Below are 20561 nucleotides of genomic sequence, written 5' to 3' on the forward strand. Positions count from 1 at the left end.
TAACTATAAAGATGTAAAGGGAAAAGGCCAAGCCAATTCTCATCCAGGAGAAGTGGGAGGTGCAGAGGATGATGGGCTTTGGGGGGAACCCAGGACCAGAGGAAGGGGCTTTGTGGAGGGTCAGATCTGGTCAGAGGAGGGGCACAGAGGAGAAAGAGGGAAGAAAGGAGGGAAAGGAGAGAGTGTGAGGAGGGCGACGCCAAAGCGGCAAGGTAAGAAGAGGAAGAGGGGGAGGGGCGAGGGAGGGGGGAAGCGGCGTCCCTGTCTGTTTGTGATTAGCACTCAGCCCAGTGCAGAATGGAGTAAACAGAAACTTCCAGGCGTCCCCACACCCCCCTCTGAGGCAAAGCAGAAATCAGATGCTCCGTGATTAATCGCGGAGAGTTCGGGACATCACCACAAACGCTGTGCGGACTTGAAACTAGCTGCCTTTCCCAGTCCCCTTGCCAAGATGGGAGTGGGGGGTGGGACGTGAAGGGGTGGGGGCCCCGCCTGCTGGGGGCCAGCATGGAATTCTCCCTGGCAGAGCTCAGAGTGACACTGACGGGCAATCGGCAGCGGCCAGAGCAGCAGGCAGCATCCGGGGGAGCAGGGCCTGCAGGGGGGCCCCCAGGCGGGCTTCCTGGAACCCGGGCTCCACGACCGGCTGCACCCTGACACAGGCCAGATAAGTACCCAGCTGCGCTATCAGAGCCGGCACCGCAAGGAAGACGGGGGACAGTGGGCTCTTCGGATGCGAACACCGGAGCGGCTAGACTGGACCGGCTTTCTGAGTCCTGGCTCATCGCCTGAGTCCTACAGCGGATGAGAGCCGGTCGATGCGTGCTTCCGCGATGGAGAAAGCCTGACTGCTTTGAGTAGGATGGTGTGACACGGCCCCGAAAGTCCAGGTCTGCTGATGGTGAGTGCCCAGTGTCCCGTGTGCGCTGGCGTGCGGACCAGACTCCAGAGGGAGGCGAGGTGTGAGGAGGGCAGCATTTCCTCACTTCCCAGCCTGAAGCTCCCAAAGCCTGAGAAGGGAGCCTGCGTGGAGGCCAAGATGACAAGGTAGTTATCTTACTATGTGGCCTTGGGCTGCTTCTCTCCCCTCTCTGGGCCTCCCTTTGTCCATCTCTAAAATGGAGTGGCTGAACGAGGCGATCTTTAAGGGGCTCTTACTATGACTGCTATTCCTTGTGTGTCTCTGCTGTGTGCCAGGCACTCTGCTAGGCATTATGAAGCTTTAGCTCTGGGAGTCCTCACAAGCCTCCGGTGGGGTAGGTCTTCTTCTTCTCATCCTACACGGAGCAAACAGGCTCAGAGAAGTGAAGCAACTTGCCCAAGATCACACAGCTGGTCGGTGGCAGAGATGAAAATCAGACCTCACTCTTTCTGACTTCCGCTAAACTCTCCACACCCAGTAGTCTGTATTCTGTGTTCTGTGATTCGCAATTACCCCAGGAAGCAGGGGTGAAGGAGGAGGGAGTATTATCTGTAGGAGGGAGGCAGAGAGGTGGGACAGAGGAAGAAGCAACAGGTCGCACAGCCTTCAGCTATTTGGATAGAATGACAGCCCAGGGAGGGGGCACACTGTCCTGGGATGGGCCAGGACTGCTGGCTTGAATGAAGAGTGCCTGATGTCATTTGCCGTGTTTGGTGCCCTGTCCTAGGAGGCTCCTGGGTGTGAGAGAAGAGGGTTAATATTGGGCAGGCGTGGAGAGAGCTGGGGGTGGAGAGTGTGGCACATGCTTCTACTAGGTTTTGTTCCAATTTTATTTTGCCTTTTCAAAAATCTGTTTCAAATCATTCTGGGCCCCCACTGCTCCTCTGGACGAAATAGAATTGTGAAATACATACAGTGCTTTCCACATGCCTCCCCAGGGGAATCACACATTAATATTATCGCAGGCTATTTGCATGTACATCCCTGCAGCTGTGGCTAGCAGCAGCCAGATAAGAAATGCACAGCAGGGCCGCGGCAGGTGGGAAATCCCTCTGGTGCCAGGCATCTGGCCAGAGGTGGAGGTCCCGGCACCCAGATGTGGCCTCCTCTTTTCTGTTCCCTGGAAAATTCCATCCTTTGGTGTACTGACTGAGGCCTCCTGTCCTTCCAGGGACTGGCTCAGGCCCTCTGCCTGGGGCTCGAGCCAAGACCTCAGTGGTCCCAGGTCTAGGGTGACCAACTTGCCCCAGAAACCCCCCTCAGTCCTGGGCAAATGGGACAGTTGGTCACTCTACCCAGTTCTACCCTTGATTTTTCTTTCTGACTTTGAGCTACTCGCTTCCCTCTCCTGGCCTCCGTTTCCCCATCTGTAAAATGAAGGGCTTATTTTAAGAAATCTCTAAGATCGCTTTTCAGCTCTAAAATCCTATGACTCTGGTTGGAGAGCACTTAAGTTCCAAACTTGGGTGAGGGTGTCTGAGGGTACAGCTTAGGGAGGTGGAAAATTGCTCTGTGGATCCCCATGAATCTGGCATCAGAGAAGGTGCCGGAGGAGGTTGGAATTACGGTGGGCTTGAAGATGTAAGTGCCACATCACTGATGCCGTGATAACAGTCCTACGGTCCCACGATCTTCCGCAGAGCCTCATGAGTTGCTGAAAGCCCAGTTCCGTCTTGCAGCTTCGTTTTTGTGCAGAGTGATGTAACCCAGATGTCTGTTGGTTACAGAGCCCGCACCTACTCGTCACCAGAAGCTCAGCACCCCCCCCCCCCATGTCCTCCAGTTCTTGTTCCAAAGGGGCGTCTCCCATGGGCTCACAAACTGATCTCTTGTCCTATTTGTCCCCTCCTGCATCTGTTCCCAAGGCCACTTAGAGAGGCTTCGCTGTCGCCATTGCCCATTCTGAGCATGCCCAAGTTGCTCCGGGTTCTGGGCAGAGGTGGAAGGCATGGCTCCCTCCCCAGCCTCTGACACTATTGCCATGTGGTCCCTACACAGTAGAGTGTGGGAGCCAGCTGGAACTGGCTTGCGAAAGCCGGTTGTCAGATTTTCAGGAATTTGGTGAACTGGTTGCTAAACAGAGCCATTATTGAAAATTAAACTTCAGAAACTTATAGTTAAGTTACATTAAAAACAAAGATGATATGCTTTCAAAACCCTCACTTTTCATGTTTTAAACTACATTTTCCCGTTATCTGTGCTCCTGTAGTCCTGGGGCTATGTCTGTCAATGGGAGGTGTCTGGCAGAGATTCTGTGTAATGGTGTGCTAGTACTACCGCTCCCCACTTTCTTTCTTTTTTTCTTTTCTGTTTTTTTTTTTTAAGCAACATCAAGTTGGTAGCCTGATGTCGGCCACCTTGGGAGTCGGCAAACAGTACAACTCAGGGCTTGACTTACTGTCTAGCTCATTGTCTAGATGTGAGGAACTGAGGGAAAACATTAGCGGTGCAGATTAAACATAAAAGTGTGTTCGCTCTCTCTCGCTCTTACACGGCGAATAGCACCAAAAGTCAAGGAACTTGCTCATTCTGTTGACAAATGAGTGAAGTTCCGACACGCTCTTTGGTGGATCACTTTTGTGTCACTCCTTGAAGTCAAAGGAAATATCCGCCAACATTCCCGAGGAACTCCAGGCGGTCATCAGTCATAACCCCAGGTTGGCCCCAGATACAAGCATTAGGGGCGAAAGTCAATGAAAACATCCTGTGTGAATCAAGTGATGATATGAAATTCGCAAAAAGGGGTATTATAAATTTTTATTTGTAAATTCTGTGCTACATGTGTTTTACATCAATACAATCTATAGTAAACCTAAGTGTATGTGTATGTAAGTTGCCATAGATTTGTATACACACATGCGCACATATGTACACACACACACACACACACACACACACACACACACACTTTCTCCTGGAGAGCTGGCTGTTAAACCTTTACCAGCACACCACTGGCTCCACAGCATATATGCTTGTGCCCAGGGTCTCAGAAGCCCTGTCACAGACCACTCTCATCCCTCAGCCCAGGCTCTGGGCTGTGGACACAGTTCCCTCCACTTCCTCCTCTCGGCTACAACAAACCAACAGCCGGACTCCTCTCTCCTGCTAAGCTCTGGAATGATTGCACAGGTCGGGTGGGATAGAAAGCGTCGTCTCCACTGGCAGCATTTCTGGCGTCCCCTCAGTGGCAGCTCCCTGCTCAATTCCATTCCATGGCAGGTCTCACTCCTGCCATCCTGTATTTTTCATGCACAGCACGTGATTCCCTAATACAAACGACATCTTGGACCGAGTAGAAGGAACGGCTAAGCCAAAACTATAGGCAAGTTAAGACAAGTTTCTATTTTTAGAAACTTTAGGAGCCAGGTGGGTCCTTTCCAGTTCTCCCAAGCCAACAAGCACGAGAGGAAAATATTTCTCTTTCCCAAGTTCCGCCTCCCCGTACAGTCCAGGCCAAGGAGGGGGCCTAGGTGGGGACATTGGCTAAGAGAAGCGCACTGTGATGGCAGAAGCGAGACAGGCCCACAGAAATTTTAAAAAGAACTGAAAACAGGGATTATTATTAATTTATTTTGTGTGGTCGGAAGGGCATTCTCTAGTTTAAATACCCGTGGCTCCCACTCCAGGTAACCACTGTGGAGTCAGATATGTCTGTTCTTTCAGACCATGCATATCTATTCATGCTCATAATTTTAATTTTTCAAAAATGAGATCATTTTCCATTTTCTTCTACATATTCCTTTTTGCACTTGCCAATATATCCTGGGTGTTTACCCTGTTAGCCCACGAAGACCTAAACCGTTCCTTTCAATGCCTGCGTAACACAGTGTCAGCAGATTGTAAAAAGGGTTCCCTTTTGATAACCAAGCCTCTACTTTCTCACCAGGTCTCAAACTTTCTTGACCCCAAAACACACAAGGAGAGCCCGGCTGCTTCCACTTTTCAGTAAAAAGGAATTTTATTGTCTCTACCCTCAACCTGAATCCGGAAGCTGACCGCTCGCTGTCGCCTCCACTGCCCCCACCCTGGGCCAAGTGGCCATCATCTTTCTCTGGGCTCTTGTAGCTGCCCCTCATTGATGTCTCTGCTTCTCCTCTTGCCTCTCTGACTGTGTATCCTCCACTTGCAGCCAGCAGGGTCCTGTTAAAATGAAATCAGGTCCTGTCCGTCCTCTGCTCAGGACACCCTCCCCTCACCCCGCAGTCCTGGCTCCCATCTCACGAAGAGTAAAAGACAAAGTCCTTACCACGCCCACAAGGCCCTGCCGGATCTGGACCTCATCTCCCTTCTTCTCCCCCGTGCCACACTTGCTGTTCTCAATTGTGCCAGGCACAGTCCTGCCTCAGGACCTTTGCACTTGCTTTACCCCTCTGCCTGAGACGCTCATTCTCCAGATCACCACATGGCTCACTCCTCACCACTTATCATCGTCCAACAGACGATTATTTTTCCTTTTCTTAAATGTCTTCTACTAAAATGTGACTTTCCTGAGGGCAGGGATTTTTTTTTGTAGTTTTTCTTTTGCCTGTTTTGTTCAATGCTGTATCCCATAGTAGGCACTCAATGAATGCTTGTTGGCACATAGTAGGTCCTCAATTCATACTTGTGGAAATATTTGCTTTGCTGTGTTGCCAAGGGTGACAAGACAGCCAGACTTTTGGGGAGAATCCTGAATCAGAGTCACAAGGAACCTCTAGCCAGGGGCTCCATTTCATTTCCAAACACAGTGGTACCTCGTTTTTCTAACGTAATCCGTTAAGGAAGCCCGTTCGAGTTCTGAAACGTTCAAAAACAGCACGCAGCTGGGCCCTAGGATCTTGCACTCAGCGGGAGCCGCGTGACATGTTCGACTTCCGAGGTGTGTTCCAAAACCGAAGCATTTACTTCTGGGTTTACGGCGTTCGTAAACCAAAGTGTTCGTCATCGGAGACGTTAGAAAACCGAGGAACTACTGTACACATTTTCATAGCCTGTGTTGCCTCACCAAGGGGCCAGCGTCTGCATAACAATGAGAGTCTGTGGAACTGTGCATCATCAGAGGTACCTGTCAGGCCAATCTCAGGCCAGAGTGGCCAGCCCAGGGCCCTTTCATGTGGTCCCTGCACTCACCCCCTTGTCTGTCTCAGGTGGGTTTGGAAGGTCCTGAAAATAACACCCTCTTCCTGATCCAAGTCCAGAGAAACCTGGGAGTCAGGCAGATTATGGGGTATAGATTCTGTTGTGGTCAGGTGGCTGTTACCGTATTGTCTCCTGAATTGAACCCCCTACCCCCACCCCAGTCCTCCTATGAGGACCTTCCCAACATCACCTTCCAAACTCATCCCACAGGGGAGGACTGAAGGGAGGGAAGACGTGGCAGGTGGGGGCATAGTGTTCCTTTCAAATGCACCAGTGGATGCCTCCACCCACCAGGGACCAAATAGTCATGTCCCTGGTTCACTGCAAAAGGAAGGGCCTGAGAATCCCAGGGAGAGCGTCCACATACCGTCTTTCCCTGAAAAGAAGACCTACCCCAACAATAAGCCCCAGTTAAGATCGTCAGCCAGATGGACGCATTTAGTGCGTTATGACGATGTTCCAGAAGAAGATAACATGACTGTATTTGAATAAATATAGATTATTGTACATGAAAAAACAAGACATCCCCTGAAAATATGCCCTAATGTGTCTTTTGGAGCAAAAATGAATATAAGACCCAGTCTTATTTTTGGGGAAATACGGTATAAGACCCAGTGTTATTTTCGGGGGAAACACGGTAGCTCCCTGGTTCCACATCCAGGTCCAGAGCGCTTTCCTCAAGACTTCAAAACTGGACCTCAGGTAGAATTGAATTAATCATCATCTCATCATGACATATGGAAGGAGGCCCCCAAATGGCCCACTTTACCCTTCCTTCGGAGTCTCACTATACCTACTTCTAACATAAAAAACACCTGTATTCCCGTCACCCACCCAAGACCTAGAACTCTGACAATTACTTGTATCTACTTACGTGGTCCTCCCCACTGCAGAGCCACTCTCTTGAATTTTGTACTTGTCACCTCTCTGCATCTCTAAAATGGCAAGAGCTCCCTTTTTCAGAAGCCTCATTAAATGTTCTCGTGCCTCCTTGTTTCTGGTGGGGTTATACACCCATTCCTGAAAGGCCTGGAACATGCTCATTGGTGGGAGCCTGCCCGGCCAATTCCCTGCTTAGAGGGATGAATGCCACTCAGACCAGTATCTGCAAATCAGGGTGTGAGGACCCCAAAGCCAACGGCTGGCCCTGGGAGGAGGGAAGTGGTGCTGGGCAACAGGGGAGCCACGTCCACTCCAGGCTGGGCTGGTTTGGGCCGTTCACCTTTGTGACCATCTCATTGAGTGGTAAGCAGCCCAGGTTGGCTCTGACCTCGTCTGTGTGAGGCTGATGGCTGCGTGTGGGCAGTTGCACACAACATGTCTGGAATACCTATTCCGTAGGGTCATTCCCAGGGATAAAGCATGTCGACTTTTTCAGGGGAGAAAATTCCATTTCTGTTGCCAATTAGTTCTGCTTGAGAACAGCTTTTCTCAACACCAACACGCTGGCCGCCTGGGCTTCAGTTCTGTTGATTAGCTCAAAGTGGGGGAAAAAAGTCATTTTTCTTTCCTTCCTCCACCCCCAACAGTGAAACCCGGCTGTTCGTGATGAAAGGGGTCCTGTGGATCATTTCGTTTTCCTTGTCATGACTCCAGGAAAGGCTATAAAAATAATCAGTGGGCCCCGCAGGTTGTAATTGACGGGAGAGAGGAGTTGGCTACCACCGCGTCTGAGTTATCACAATCTGTTCCAGTCAAGCCTCTTCTGATGACACCTGCTCCCCCAGGCCAGCGTGGTGGGACGTGCTGAGGGCGGTCTGCGTGTTTCTCTTCTTTCCCAGCTTCCGGGGTGCTCCTGGCAGATGGGGACCTTGGCAAGATGGAGCGGCTGGGAGGCTGTGTGGCAGAATGGTTCTGAGTGTGGCTCTGATGCCCACTGCCTGCTCCAAATCCCATGTTCACCATTTATAGCCATGAGTCTGGGGCCAGGGACTTGACCTTTTGGTGCCTCAGTTTCCTCATTTTTAAGTGATGATCGGGGTCCCTCCTCCTGAGTCTGACGTAAGGATCAAATGGGTTAATCCACTTGGGAGAGGCCCTGACCATGTGTCAAACGCTTCACAAACGTCGGCCTTCAGTATTTGCTTGGGACCCTCCCACTCTTCCCCCGCTGACACGTGAGTCCTGTGTGGCTGTGCCAGAGTATCTCCACCTAGTCTCCTGTTGATGGACGTGAGATCAGTTCCAGCCTTTTGTGATGGCAAATAATGCTGCATTGAATAACCTGTGGCTTTGTGTGCCCAGCCCTCCCCTAAGGTATGCGAGCCCCACGATAAGCTTGGCTCTGGACCTTCCTTCCTGGGGCCTGCAGAATGAAGAGAGGTGTGCGGGCGAAGGGCCAGCCCTGGCCTGGCATGCAGGCAGGCCTGTGTGGAGGGGCGGGGCGGGATGCAGGACAGATTCCTCCTGAGTCCCTGGGGAACTGCGGTCCCAGGGTGGGTGGCGGGAGCCCTCCCACCCCCACTACCTTGTAAATGCCCTGAAGTGGTCTGGGGAGAGGAAAGCTGTGCCACACAGGTGTTGCCTATCCTTTGTGATTCTCTACCTCCAAGACGCCCCCTAGGATCTTTGTTCCAACACCCTTGACTCTCTGTGTGCATTTAGCACCCAGGTATGCAGCTCCAGTTTGGAATGGGGGAAACGAAACCCTAGATGTGGAGTCAGGAGGGCCAGATTTTGGCCCTGACTTCTGAGGGCCACCACCCGTGTCACTCCTGGGCCTCCGTGTCCTTATGCACACGAGCACGATAATAATCATGGTAACAGCCTCTCAGGAAGGTGTTTTGGGGTCTCAGTGATGTAACGTGTGCATGGTCTGACCTTGTATTGGGCATGAGAACTGCAAGCTTCTGTTAGGAATGTCACATCTATGGGAGGGGCCGGGTCTCACTTGAGCCGCCCTCTGGGCCGTGGGTACTTGCAGGCAGCAGCGTTCAAAAGGAGTCCAACCTAACTGTGTGGCCTTGGGCAATTTACTCCCTCTGAACTGAGTTTTCTCTTGAAAATGGGAATTCTAATGACATGTATCTTGCTGGTTTGTTGTGAGAATTCTATAGGCAAAGCACCTAATGCTTTGGATCTAGCGAGTGCTCAGTCAGTGGGCGTTAGTGCCGATATGCTAATCAGTGGAAACAGTTGTACATATCCTCCCGGAAACCGGCACGGTGTCGTGCATGCCGTCTGTGCATCTGACGGACAGGGCCAAGTCCCCTTGTTATAAAGTAGGGTCTGCGGAGGCACTGACAGAGGGGGCCCATTTCTCATGTTGCTGACTCCTTCGGGAGAACAGAGGAAAACAGCCGGATATGAGCTGCGGTTATCATCTGGGCCCCTCTGTGAGATGGTGGGCCAGAGGTTGTCACCCCCAGTATACAGATAAGAAAACTGGGGTCCAGAGAGGGGCCCTCACCCTGAGCCACATGGCAAGCATGAGGTCCAGTGAGAGCCGACCCACGTGTCCCGACTCTCAGAGCACTGGTCTTCCCCCCGACTGACCCTCAGCCCCATGCAGGAAATGGACCGTGGGGGCGAGATCCAGTGTCCCTCTGTGGCCAGAGCCCTTGCACATTTCTGACATTTTTGCATCTTGGGACAAAGGATGAAGAAACTCAGATGAACTTTCTGGTTTCCTGGTGGAAAAACACTCCTGACCCGGGTCGTGGAACTTTATTGCTGGGTTGCATCGTAAGGGTGGTTTTGCCTGTATTTTGTTACTTTCCCTCCATCCTATTGCTTAGTGGCAGCAACTGCAGACAATCCAGAGAAGGTAAATCCAAGGATGACCTTAGGAATTGTCTGAGGACATCAAATGGGCCAGAGGGCTCCTTGCACATCGACGCTGCCCTGGTCCCTGCCCCGTCTGCTACTGGATTTGCCTTGAACGAGGAAGCAAATGAATGGATATTTGCTGCCTTCACCTGGCCTTCTTCTGCGTGTCCTCTTCTCCTCTTACAAGGACACCGGTCATGGGATTTAGGGTCACTCTAATCCCATGTGACCTCATCTTAACTAATTACATCTACACAGACTCTGTTTCCAAAGAAGGTCACATTCTAAGTCTCTGGGGAGACATGCATTTTGGGGGCGACACTGTTCAATTCACGACACCACCTAATACATATTAACTGTTATTAACGCTCCTCTTACCACAGGGTTTGTGCAGCACATACGACGAGTGGGCACTTTTCTAAGCTCCTTTCTTTCCTTCTCCCATGTAGCCCTCTTCACAACCTTGCAAAGTGGGTTCTGTGGATTACCTCTGTTTGAGGCCCAGAGAGGTGAACTGCCTTGCCCAAGGTCACACAGCTGGTAAACAGAAAATCTGGACTTCACACCCTTTTGTTTCTGACTGCAAAGCTGGGAAGGTTTCAAGACGTCCCATCTCCGCCTAGGAGCTTGGAGTCACCATACTTTCTGTCTCAGAATCCCAGCTATCTGAGACCTACTTTCTCCTGGCCCAGGAGAAAGATAGGCTGTGCTGCTGGTGGAGCATAGGGAAGATCCAAAGCTAGGATAAGAGGGAAGCAGCACTCCAGCCTCCGACTGTGGGTCGCGGGCCAGGCTCCTAACTTGCCTGCTGTACCCTGGGCAGGAGCCTGCTCCTGGCACCTGCTCCTCAGGGCAGTTGGGAGACCAGTACCAATGATGGTTGTTACCATCCCTCCAGACACCTCTCCCCCAAAGAGTCCATGAAAAGGGGGAGGAAGGGAATCCACACGTGAAGTTGTGTTCTTCCTCGGATCACTGGTGCCCGGCTCTCCTGTGGATAGGCAGCCGGCGTGACCCCTGTGGGTGTACAAGCATGCCAGAGGCACACATTTCATCCCTAACATCTGGTAACATTTTAGGAGTCTTGACTTGGGGCGACAAATTGAAAGATGGTCCATTAAAGTGTGATTTATTCGACACTGAGACAACGCTATCAAATGCTTGCAAAGTGGTTCACTCTGTCGGGTCCGCAAACCCTGACTTCTTAGGCCAGGCCTGGCCAAGGCCCTCACAGGGTGACAGTGAGGGGAGAGGGGGCCTGGTGGGGTCGGAATGAGGTCTGACAGGGATAAACAAGCGTGCTGCCATACGATGTACGGCAGTTTACATTTTTACACGCCTGGGTTGCGGCCGTGGAAAGAACTTGCTTTGGTTAATGGGAGGCGTGTGCATTAGGAGCCTCTTGGAGCCATAAGCTCAGAGTCAGGAAGGAAGGATTATAGTTTCCAACATCTGTGGCTTTGGGGCCAAGAAATATTGTGCTGTCAGCAGGGAGAGCTGGGGAGCCTTCTCCTGGCCAGCGAGTGGATTGGTGGCCTCTGGGGAGATCAGGGGTTCCCGAAGGACACCGCCAGCCTGCAGAGCTTTGCTGGGGATGGCTGGCCAGTATGTAGGAGCCAGCCATATCACAGAGAGTGCTGCCCCAAAGCCAGACTGCCTGGGTTCAAATCCTGCTGCCTCTACTGACCAGTGGGACCTTAGCCAGCCCCTGCGTAAAATAGAAATTTTCACATAATCTACCTGTGTGTGGGGGGCGGGGGGGTTTGTGGGGATTCCCTGAGCTAATGGCACGGAGCGAGTTCTCGTTAATGCTGACCTTTGCTGTCATGGTGAAGATAGGGTGTGCTGCTGGTGGAGCATGGAGAAGATCCAAAGCTGGAATAAGAGAGAAGCAGCACTCCAGCCTCTGACTGTGGGTCGAGGGCCAGGCTCCTAACTTGCCTGCTGCACCCTGGGCAGGAGCCTGCTCCTGGCACCTGCCCCTCAGGGCAGTTGGGAGACCAGTACCGATGATGGTTGTTACCCAGCTGGGGCGGCCTGTGTGTCTAGCAGCTGAGAAGCTGGAGTGGGGAGGACCAAGAAAGGAGCTGGGGTTACCCCCCACACCTCTACCTGTTACAGGTGAGTTGCTTGTGGGCTGCCAACTAGTCTCCAGGCCTGTGAACATCAAGAGTCTGATTCCCCAACTTAGGAGGGAGGGAAGGACAGACACTGGCCACATGGCCCCTGTGGCACTTCTGCTTCGGTGGCTCCAGCTCCAGCTGAGACAGATGTGCCCTCTCTGGGCAATCAAGCCTGGTTACAGGTGGGCAGCACGACGGGTCCAGCTCAGGTCTGAGTGTCACACAGCCTTTCGTTAAGGCTCCCAGGTGCTGTGATGTGTGTCCAGGTCGAAAGTCGGTTCTCCCAACTGAGAGTCAGGCATCTGTTACCATGTGAAGGCTGAAGTGTGACCCCTCCCCTTTGTCCCTGTCACCCCCCAGGACTGACTGCCCAGGGGCTGTGGCCAGGCCGTGGTACTCATGCCAGCTGGCTGCAGCTCTCCCACGAGGGTCAGTTTCTGGGGCTATCAGATGTTGTGGCTATCAGCTTGTTTGTCTCCATGGCGCCAAGCCCGGCCAGCTTTTGGGCAACAGCAGCCCCATAGGGAACATAATCCATGAAGAAGGGACAGCAGAACCCAGTGTGGGGGTGGCAGAGGATGCTGAGCGTCCTGGCAGCTCTGAGCACTGGTCCTTGGGAGCCTCAGGAAGAACTGGCTGGTGAAGTGAGGACACAGGTAGGGCTTCCCCTTGGCGAGGAACCTTCCCAGGGGTGCAAAGGCCTCATGGCAGCTGCTCAGTGAAAGCTCTTCACAGCTTCATTCCGATCGGCCCCTTGGGTTTTCTTTCCTGATGCTGTGATCTTCTCACTGCTCCAACCAGTGGTCTCATTCACTCATCCATCCATTCATTTATTCGTTGTATTGGTCCTTGTAATGGACCTATTAGGTGAGGAGGTGCAATTCTTATGCCCCTCTTTAGATGAGGGCACACACATAAAGTAACTCGTCCATGGGTGCAGAGCTACCGAGGGGCTGCCTTAGTCTTTTGCAGCTACATTCCACATGACCCCAAAATGTAGCAGCTTAAAACAACACGTGTTTATCATCCCCAGCTTCTGTGGGTTGGGGGTCCAGGCGTGGCTTGGCTGGGTCCACTACTTCAGAGGCTCTCACAGGCCGCAGCCAAGGTGTCGGTGGGGCTCCAGCCATCTCAAGGTTCGACTGGGGCAGGATCCGCTTCCAGGTTCACTTAGTGTATGGACAGGATTTAGTTCCTTGTGGGTCCTTGGACTGAGGGCCTCAGTTCCTCTCTGGCTATTGGCTGGAGGCCTCAGGTCCTCTCTGACTATTGGCTGGAGGCTTCAGTTGCTCTCTGGCTATTGGCTGAAGGCCTCAGTTCTTAGCCATGTCGGCCTCTCCAGCGTGGCAGCTTGCTTTGTCAAAGTAAGCAGGCCAAGAAGGTGCGTGTGCATATGTGCATGCGTGCATGCGTGTGTGTGTGTGTGTGTGTGTGCGTAGAGAGAGAGAGCTGAGTCACTGTCTTTTAAAACCTAATCTTAGAGATGACATCCCATCACTCTTGTCATATTCTAGTCATCAGAAGCAAGTCACTGGGTCCACTCACACTTAAGAACTTAAGAAGAGCGTGACTGCCAGCAGGTGGGATCACTGGGACCATGTCAGAAGCTGCCCACACAAAGGTCAAGCCCAAGTTGGGTTTGAGCCCAACGGGGTCTGAGTCCAAAGCCTGTGCCCCTGAGGAAGCCGAGACAAGAATTTTTGCTTCCCAGCCCCAGTCCTGGCTTCCTGCCACCCAGAGTCACAACGGAACCTCATATTCACTTCTTCCGTGGATGTTCACTGAGCACCCACTACGGTTCGGACAGTGCTGAGCGGACAGGTGTGGTTCCCGCCCACAGGAGCCTCCTGCCTGGTGACTAACACGGGGCTGCCCATTCCTCACATGCGTATGCGGAGAAAAATGTCTTTTCTTTATTTCTTGTAACTGATCTGAGCTTTCTCACAAACCCCAGTCCTAGCGCTATGAGGAAACACACCAGATTTAGTGTAATCTGGTCAATTGAATCTGACCCAGTCCTTTAGGCCTTTCGGTAATGCTCCGCTCAGATTTCCTTCTGCTCCCTCCCCAGCCCTTCTCCAGGATGGCATCTCCCGGGTCTGTGTCTGGGAGGTACATTTATGACAAGGCTTCCTGGTGGGGGGGGGGAGCGGATGCAGTGGGGTCTGCAGGCATGTCTGTTGCCTAAAGTCGATGCTCGCCTTTCTGGCATTTGTGACTGCAGCTGACGGCTGGCAGAACTTGGGCCTTGGAGCCCTACCTGGCTCCCTTGTCTCTACCTTGGCTTAGATACCCCTTATCTCCACTGCACCTGGCCCCTCACCCAGGCTGTCACGGCCAGCCCCTGCTGCAGTCACTCTGCCTCTTGCCCCAACAGTGTGTCCCCACCTGAGTAGGAACGTGTGGAGCTCCATCCTGGCCATGGGGGTGGGGGGAACCCTGTGAAGCCAGAACAGCAGAACAGCAGAGATTCCTTTCTTTCAACCTACTGCATCTCCAGGGCCCCTCCCTAAACTGGTGCGTGGTGGTCCCGATGCAGCTTCCTCCTCGCGCCCCTGGAGGCTCAGTGCAAACCCCTGCCTTTGGAGCTGACTCTATTTGTATAAAAAAATACAAATAAATAGAAGCAGGCAACACGTAGAATGCCGATTATACACCAAAGTCCATTCTAAGCACCTTACACATTGATTATTTAATACTCACAGCAACTCTGTGAGGAAGTCCTCTAAGTCTCATTTTACAGATGAGGAGAGTGAGGCCCAGAGAAACGAAATAACTTCCTCATGGTGACATAGCTAGTCAGTGGCAGAGCTGGGATTTGAACCCAGGTAGCCCTGAGTTCACCACTACCCTCCTACATGCTTTTGTCCTCTCTGAGCTAAAGCGAGAGAGGGGATGTCCTCCCTTCATCTATGCACGGGCCCCTTCTGCCCTAGATAGCACCCCTGGGATCATGGCTGAAAGGAGACCTTCTCTACTTACCCAAGGACTTGGGAAAGGTCTGTGCCTTTGCCATGTAATTGGGAGCTAGAGGACTTTTAAAAAATGTTTTCTCACAGTGGTGGCTTTTAAGTCTGCTGTCTAGTGGCAAAATCTATTTTGACTGTGAGGAGTTAAATATTACCACCGTCCTGCTCTGTATTCCTCTGTACAAATCCAAACCTTCCCAGGCAGATAGATATCTGAGGACCAACAGGGGAGGGCTGTCCACCCAGAAAGGCAGAGAGGAAAGTACAGTAATATTTTTCAAACTATTACCTGTTAGAGAAATGATCACACGCTTCATTAGTCACAGTTGTGCTAACTATGCTGAGGGGGGAGACAAACAGCAGCGAGGGTGTGTAATAACTGTCACAGCCCGGTAAGGCTGCTGTATCAAAGTCCCATAGACTGGGTGGCCAGAGCTCACAGCTCAGCCCCGTCACAGCTCAGCCCCTGTCAACAGACTCTGGACCCTGGGTGGAGGCCCAGCCTCAGTTTCCCCATCTGGGGAAGAAAGAGATCGATCTATCACCTTTGAAAGGAAGAAGCTGCTAGACAGCTGGCTAGGGGCTGACCCAGCATGCTGAAAAGGCCAAATCTCAAAGGAGGGACGCTGAGGAGAGCAAGTCATGACCCCCCAGGGTGGAATGATGCAGGAATTCTGAGGGCATCCCAAATACCCTTCTCTTTCTCCTCCATTCTCCTCCCTTCCCCGCCCTGGTCTGGGGTGATCTAAATGAGAATGACATGACTGCTACTATAAAGACCATTTACTAAGTCAGGTATTGTGAAAGCATTGTAACATCGAATTCTCAGAAACGGCCCTGCTCAGTGGGTAGTATTATCATCCCCATTTTACAGAAAGAAAAACTGAGGCTCAGAGAGGTTAACTTGTCCATGATGACACAGGAAGAATGAGACAAGCTAGGATTTGTTCCCACGTCTATATGACTCCAAAGCCTTCACTGTCCTCCCACTGCTGCTGTGCATTTCAGGTTTCTGGATGGTGGGGGTCGGGGGAGGGGGGTGTTGTTAGGGCACAGAAGAATTTGCCCCAGAATAAAACTTCAGAAACCAGTCTCCAGAAGTGCCCAGAGCTGTTAGTTCTGTATCACAGTCCATGCCCTGGCCTCACTGTGAAGGAACCAGGCCAGTAAGCTGAGCTTGGGTGAGGATATGTTAGGAACTTAAAGCAGAAACCCAGTGTTGCAATGTTCTAGGACAAGGCAGGGAAGTTTCCTCTGGGGATGGGGTGGAGGTTCTGGTCTATTGAACTGGAGGAGACGGGTGTGCAGGGACGTTAACTTTGCTAGTTGATGGTTAATTGTTCCCTCCCAAGGGTGTGTGTGCGTTATGCCAATGTTTTTAAACAAACTTTAACCAAGTTAGATTCAGTGCCCCAAGAAGCTAAGGTAAAAGCATCAAAACCTTGTCTTGGGGGGAACAGAAGGATATTCCAGACAACTTGCCCCCTTTTGGACTCTACTCATCCAAACCAGAGGCCGTCCTTTCACAGAGACCCTTTGGGAGGAGTCTCTCAGACTTCTACATTTGAAGAAATTGGTGTCCTTTCTCTGTATTCTAAGCTTCTCGTCTTGGCTGGGTTGAAGAAAAAAAACAAAGCCCAGATGTTCTCTCTGTCACGTTAGCCAAACCCTTCTTTGGTGCCCATTCTGGGTCTGAGTGGGAAAAAGAAAGAATCTGTGTGTATTAGGACTCCTTGAGTTACAAATGATGAAACCCCAATTCATACTGGCTTAAGCAAAAAAAAACCCAAGAAAACCAATGTATTGGCTCACAGAATTTAAATGTCTAAGGTTAGGTGGAGCTTCAAGGATAGCCAGATCCATTGGGGTGGCTGAGGGTAGGAGATCTTAGGGCTGACTGTCAGTGACCTGGCCTGGAGGACATTTCCTTGTCTGAACCCGTCACAGTGGCTAGGAGATGTGGAGGTCTGATGGGCCTCAATGGTGTGCATTGAAAAGGGGTAAGGGGCCACTGACCATGAGAAACCTGGGGTGCTCTTAGAAGAAAGGTCAAATCAAAAGAGAGATCTTAAGTTTCATTTGAGCCAACAAGCTCTTAAGAATCTGAGCCATTTCAAGCTTTGAGGAGCATCTGGGTTAGGTTGGCAAATATGTGATGCCAAAAATACCATGATTCCCCATCATTCGGTTCATGGCAGACATTGCCAATCAATCACAGCACCCTTCTTAGTGAGCAAACCACAGCCTCAGACTCCATCTCAGCGCTACACCGGAAGCAACCCGTATCCATCAGTTGGTGTTAGAACTTGCGCCGAAACCTATGTGCAATTTCTGTTCCAAGCCAATGGAGTCACGGAAACTGAAGCTCTGAGATTTGGCGCGATTTGCCCCATGTCACGCAGGAACTCAGGGACCGACCCTCCCCACTCTCGGCCAGCTTCCTTTCCTGTAGGATTCTGCCTGATTCGAGCATTGAGAGGAGGTCTCTCCCTCAGGGGAGTATTCCACTCCAGACAGCTGCTGCACGTGGAAGAGAAATAGACTTGAGGTCAGAGGCAACCAGAAAGCTTGGCCATTGACCTGGTTCTTGTTGAGTTTTGCCTGGAGCTGAACACAGCCCGATGGTCACAGAGGCAGGATGGCACACGGGGGACGCACCAGTCAGACCATTTGTCCGTCCACAGAGATCTTGGTGGGCGTTTGGCGCCTCACCTTAAATACAATGAAAGCAGGTACCATGCTCTACCAAACACACATTCTCAAAAGGGGGTGATGCTGGAGTTATTCCATCTGGGGGGGGCGGGGGGTTCAGGGCTGTCTTGGAGGGGAGAAAAGATGTCTGGCAAGCAGTCTAAGGAAGCCATAAGGTAGTAAGTCTCTAGCTAGTATTCTCCCAGCTCAGCCGCAGCCAAGCAGGCAGAAAATAGGTGCCAAAGTACCAGCTGCTTATTTGGCTGTAGGAAGGTATGGAGGGGTGTCTTGACCCCTCAAGGAGACTGTTGTTTCAAAGGGCTGCCATTGGGCTCCCCGTGTGCCCCTCACAAAGCTATGGGCTTTGCATGCATTACATTAATTCCAATTCACAAGACAATCTTATGACGTAGGTGACCTTATTCCCTATGGACAGAGGCTCAGAGAGGTGGAGCAGTGCTGCCCATGGCCACATGCCAGTGAGGGCGGAGCCGCGCTCCAATTCAGGCCCGCCCGACCCTCGTTCTGACCGAGCCACACGCACGGGCTGGCAGGCATCGTGGAAGAGAGGAGAACAGAGTGTGTGAGTCACTTAAGAAGCATGGACCTCGCTGTGCCCACCAGCAGCTCTGAGCAGGGTACCGGGTGGCATCAGAGACGTACATGGTCGTTCCCACAAAGGACGGGGTGTGCAGTTGGGAACACATCACCACGGAGGCGGAATAACATAAGTAAATGCCTGTCCTGACTCCCTCAGTGGAGCTCACAGCCCTCAAACAGGTGTGGTCAGCAGTTTGAAAACTTCTAGTCGAGCACAACCCCCAACCCCCACTTGACAGGTGAGAAAACGGAGGCTCAGAAAGGAGCACTGACTTACCCCAAGGCACACAGACAGCGAGTGTGGGACCAGGACTGGAGTCCGTATCTCGGTTCCGGTTCAGCTGACTCCCTGGGGGCTCTGAGAGACAGCAGGAACTGAATGGTGGAAAGTCATTGCTGGGGCATCCGAGAGGAGGGTCCTGGGGGAACCCTGGCTGGAGAAACGCGGACGGGAGCTGGGCCTCGACGCCTACAACTGTTTCCCCAGGGGCAACATTGCAGTTATTATGGCAGCACGTAGATATCACCACCTGGGCTCAAACCCAGGCCCAGGGCCTGGCACTCAAGAAGCATTCAGTTTCACAGATGTGATCACTTATTACTGCTGATTTATTTCCTTTTGGAAATTTCCTTTTAATTCTTTTTGGCTTTCCCCCGTGTCAGGGGATCTGATCCTACTCAAGGCAGACCCATCTGACGACAAAAGCAGACCCTCCCAGGTAGGCTGGACACACCGACGCCTCCAGTGGGTCTGGCAGGGGCTGGAGGGAGAGTCAAGTTTGCAGCTAATCCTTTTCCTCATCAGTAGTCAACTCCTTGCAGCCTCCGAGGGACGTCTGGAGGGGGGGCTGCTGATTGCAGGAACAGCTGGAAGGGAAATGTGAGGGCACGTGTGGCCACAGCAAGGGCCTGCAGCCGGCAGAGCATCACTACAGTGTATTGGAAAAGGTACCACACTTGGAGCCCATCAGAAGCAGGTTCAAATTCCAAGGCCACCTCTCACGGCTAAGCCGCTTTGCCTTAATGAGACTCGATTTATCCCCGGTAGTGCCCTGGGCACCGGATCACTGCCTGTCGCGTGAAAGCTATCCGTCTCCATTGTCAGCTAAACTCACTGTGGACAAACAGCTAAGCTGGGGGGACCCAAGGGAAATGGAAGATGTATTTCTGCCCCATCTCAGCCTGCCCCTTCTCTCCCAGGCCCCTGACCTGCCTTTCAGCGTCAGCTGTTCCTGGCTTCACCCTTTGTCCAACCTCCAGAGACATCCTGATAACAGCAGTTCTGAGACGAGAAGGAGTCGTGGTGAGGACAGCATGTTCCTGCAGCAAAGTCCTGAACTCTGTGCCCCTCCTCCAAGGACCTTGGATCCGGAAAGGGGACTCGTCACTGGGATGTGCAAGGACGCTGCTTGGAATCCTAAACTCTCCCAAAGGGTTCCCGCTGGCTTTGGTGTGGTCTGCGTGGGCTCCGGGGATCCTAAATCTATTCCAACAATTCCAGGTGAAAAAAAAAAAAAGGACGCATTTTAAGGTTATAGAGACATTCCTTTTAGTTATTAGAAAAACCCAAACACACCAAACCCTAGACAATCTAATAAAACCAATTTGAAAAGTCCAGTGGTAGGGTGGGTTTCAGGTGAAGTTTGATCCAGTCACTCAGTACAATAACTGGGATCCAGAATGCCATAGCATCTGCCCCCTCTTCCACCTACATCTGCATGTTATGCCCCCAGAATGGCCATTCCAACTCCAAATATCTACACTAACTGGAATGTCCTGTGTCTCTTGATTTGCATTCCTGAGGGACTGAATCTGATGCCCAGGCTCATGCTTTTGAGCCAAGCACCAGAAGTTGTATGTTTCTGGCCAGTGAATGGATGGTCTCTCCTGGGTGCTTGTTCCAAGGGGCTGGTCAGGTCATCAGTGGCCAGACCACGGGGGTCATGTGCCTGCTCCACCTCAGTGGAGGCAGCATGTCTGAGAAGGGGTCATGGACAAGTCAGCTACCCCAATACCGTCCCAGAGAAGGGGGAACTCAGCCTGTGAGTCCCCAAAGACCTTGCATTTCCTCCCTGGCCTGGAGACTATCTAAAGAAGCCTAGTTTGTTCTTAATTAGTAATTTTAGGGAAATATTAAGTCTGGTTCAGGGTAGAAATTTTTTTGCCTAGTTATTTCCCAAGGCTCTGTTTTTCTGGTTCATCCTGTAGGGGAACTTCAGGCGCGGGTTCAGGAAATGGGTCCCTGAGAAATCAGTCAACAACCACATGTGTCTGCCATCAGTGAGCCCAGGATCATTCTCAGATGGCTGCTAACAGGCAGCCAAACTGCTTTTCCAAACAAACTCTGCATTATTTTATTACTTTCATACC

At 51.8% G+C, this 20561-nt stretch overlaps 1 protein-coding gene across 4 annotated transcripts in view; it reads left to right on the forward strand.

Moving 5' to 3' along the window:
* The first annotated feature begins 244 nt into the window (after positions 1–244).
* The window catches only part of RIPOR3 (RIPOR family member 3), a 65112-nt gene continuing 44795 nt past the window's right edge, over positions 245–20561 (forward strand). For 2 of the 4 annotated variants that reach the window (XM_074317881.1, XM_074317884.1), the window contains exon 1: positions 245–1047. In XM_074317881.1, the coding sequence (XP_074173982.1) occupies positions 899–1047 (149 nt within the window). In that variant the 5' untranslated portion in view covers positions 245–898. The remainder of the gene's footprint in view (positions 1048–20561) is intronic. The other 2 variants (XM_074317882.1, XM_074317885.1) reach the window with 2 other exon arrangements.

The sequence above is a fragment of the Rhinolophus sinicus genome, linkage group LG13 (assembly GCF_036562045.2).
Source record: "Rhinolophus sinicus isolate RSC01 linkage group LG13, ASM3656204v1, whole genome shotgun sequence".
Taxonomy (NCBI): Eukaryota; Metazoa; Chordata; class Mammalia; order Chiroptera; family Rhinolophidae; genus Rhinolophus; species Rhinolophus sinicus.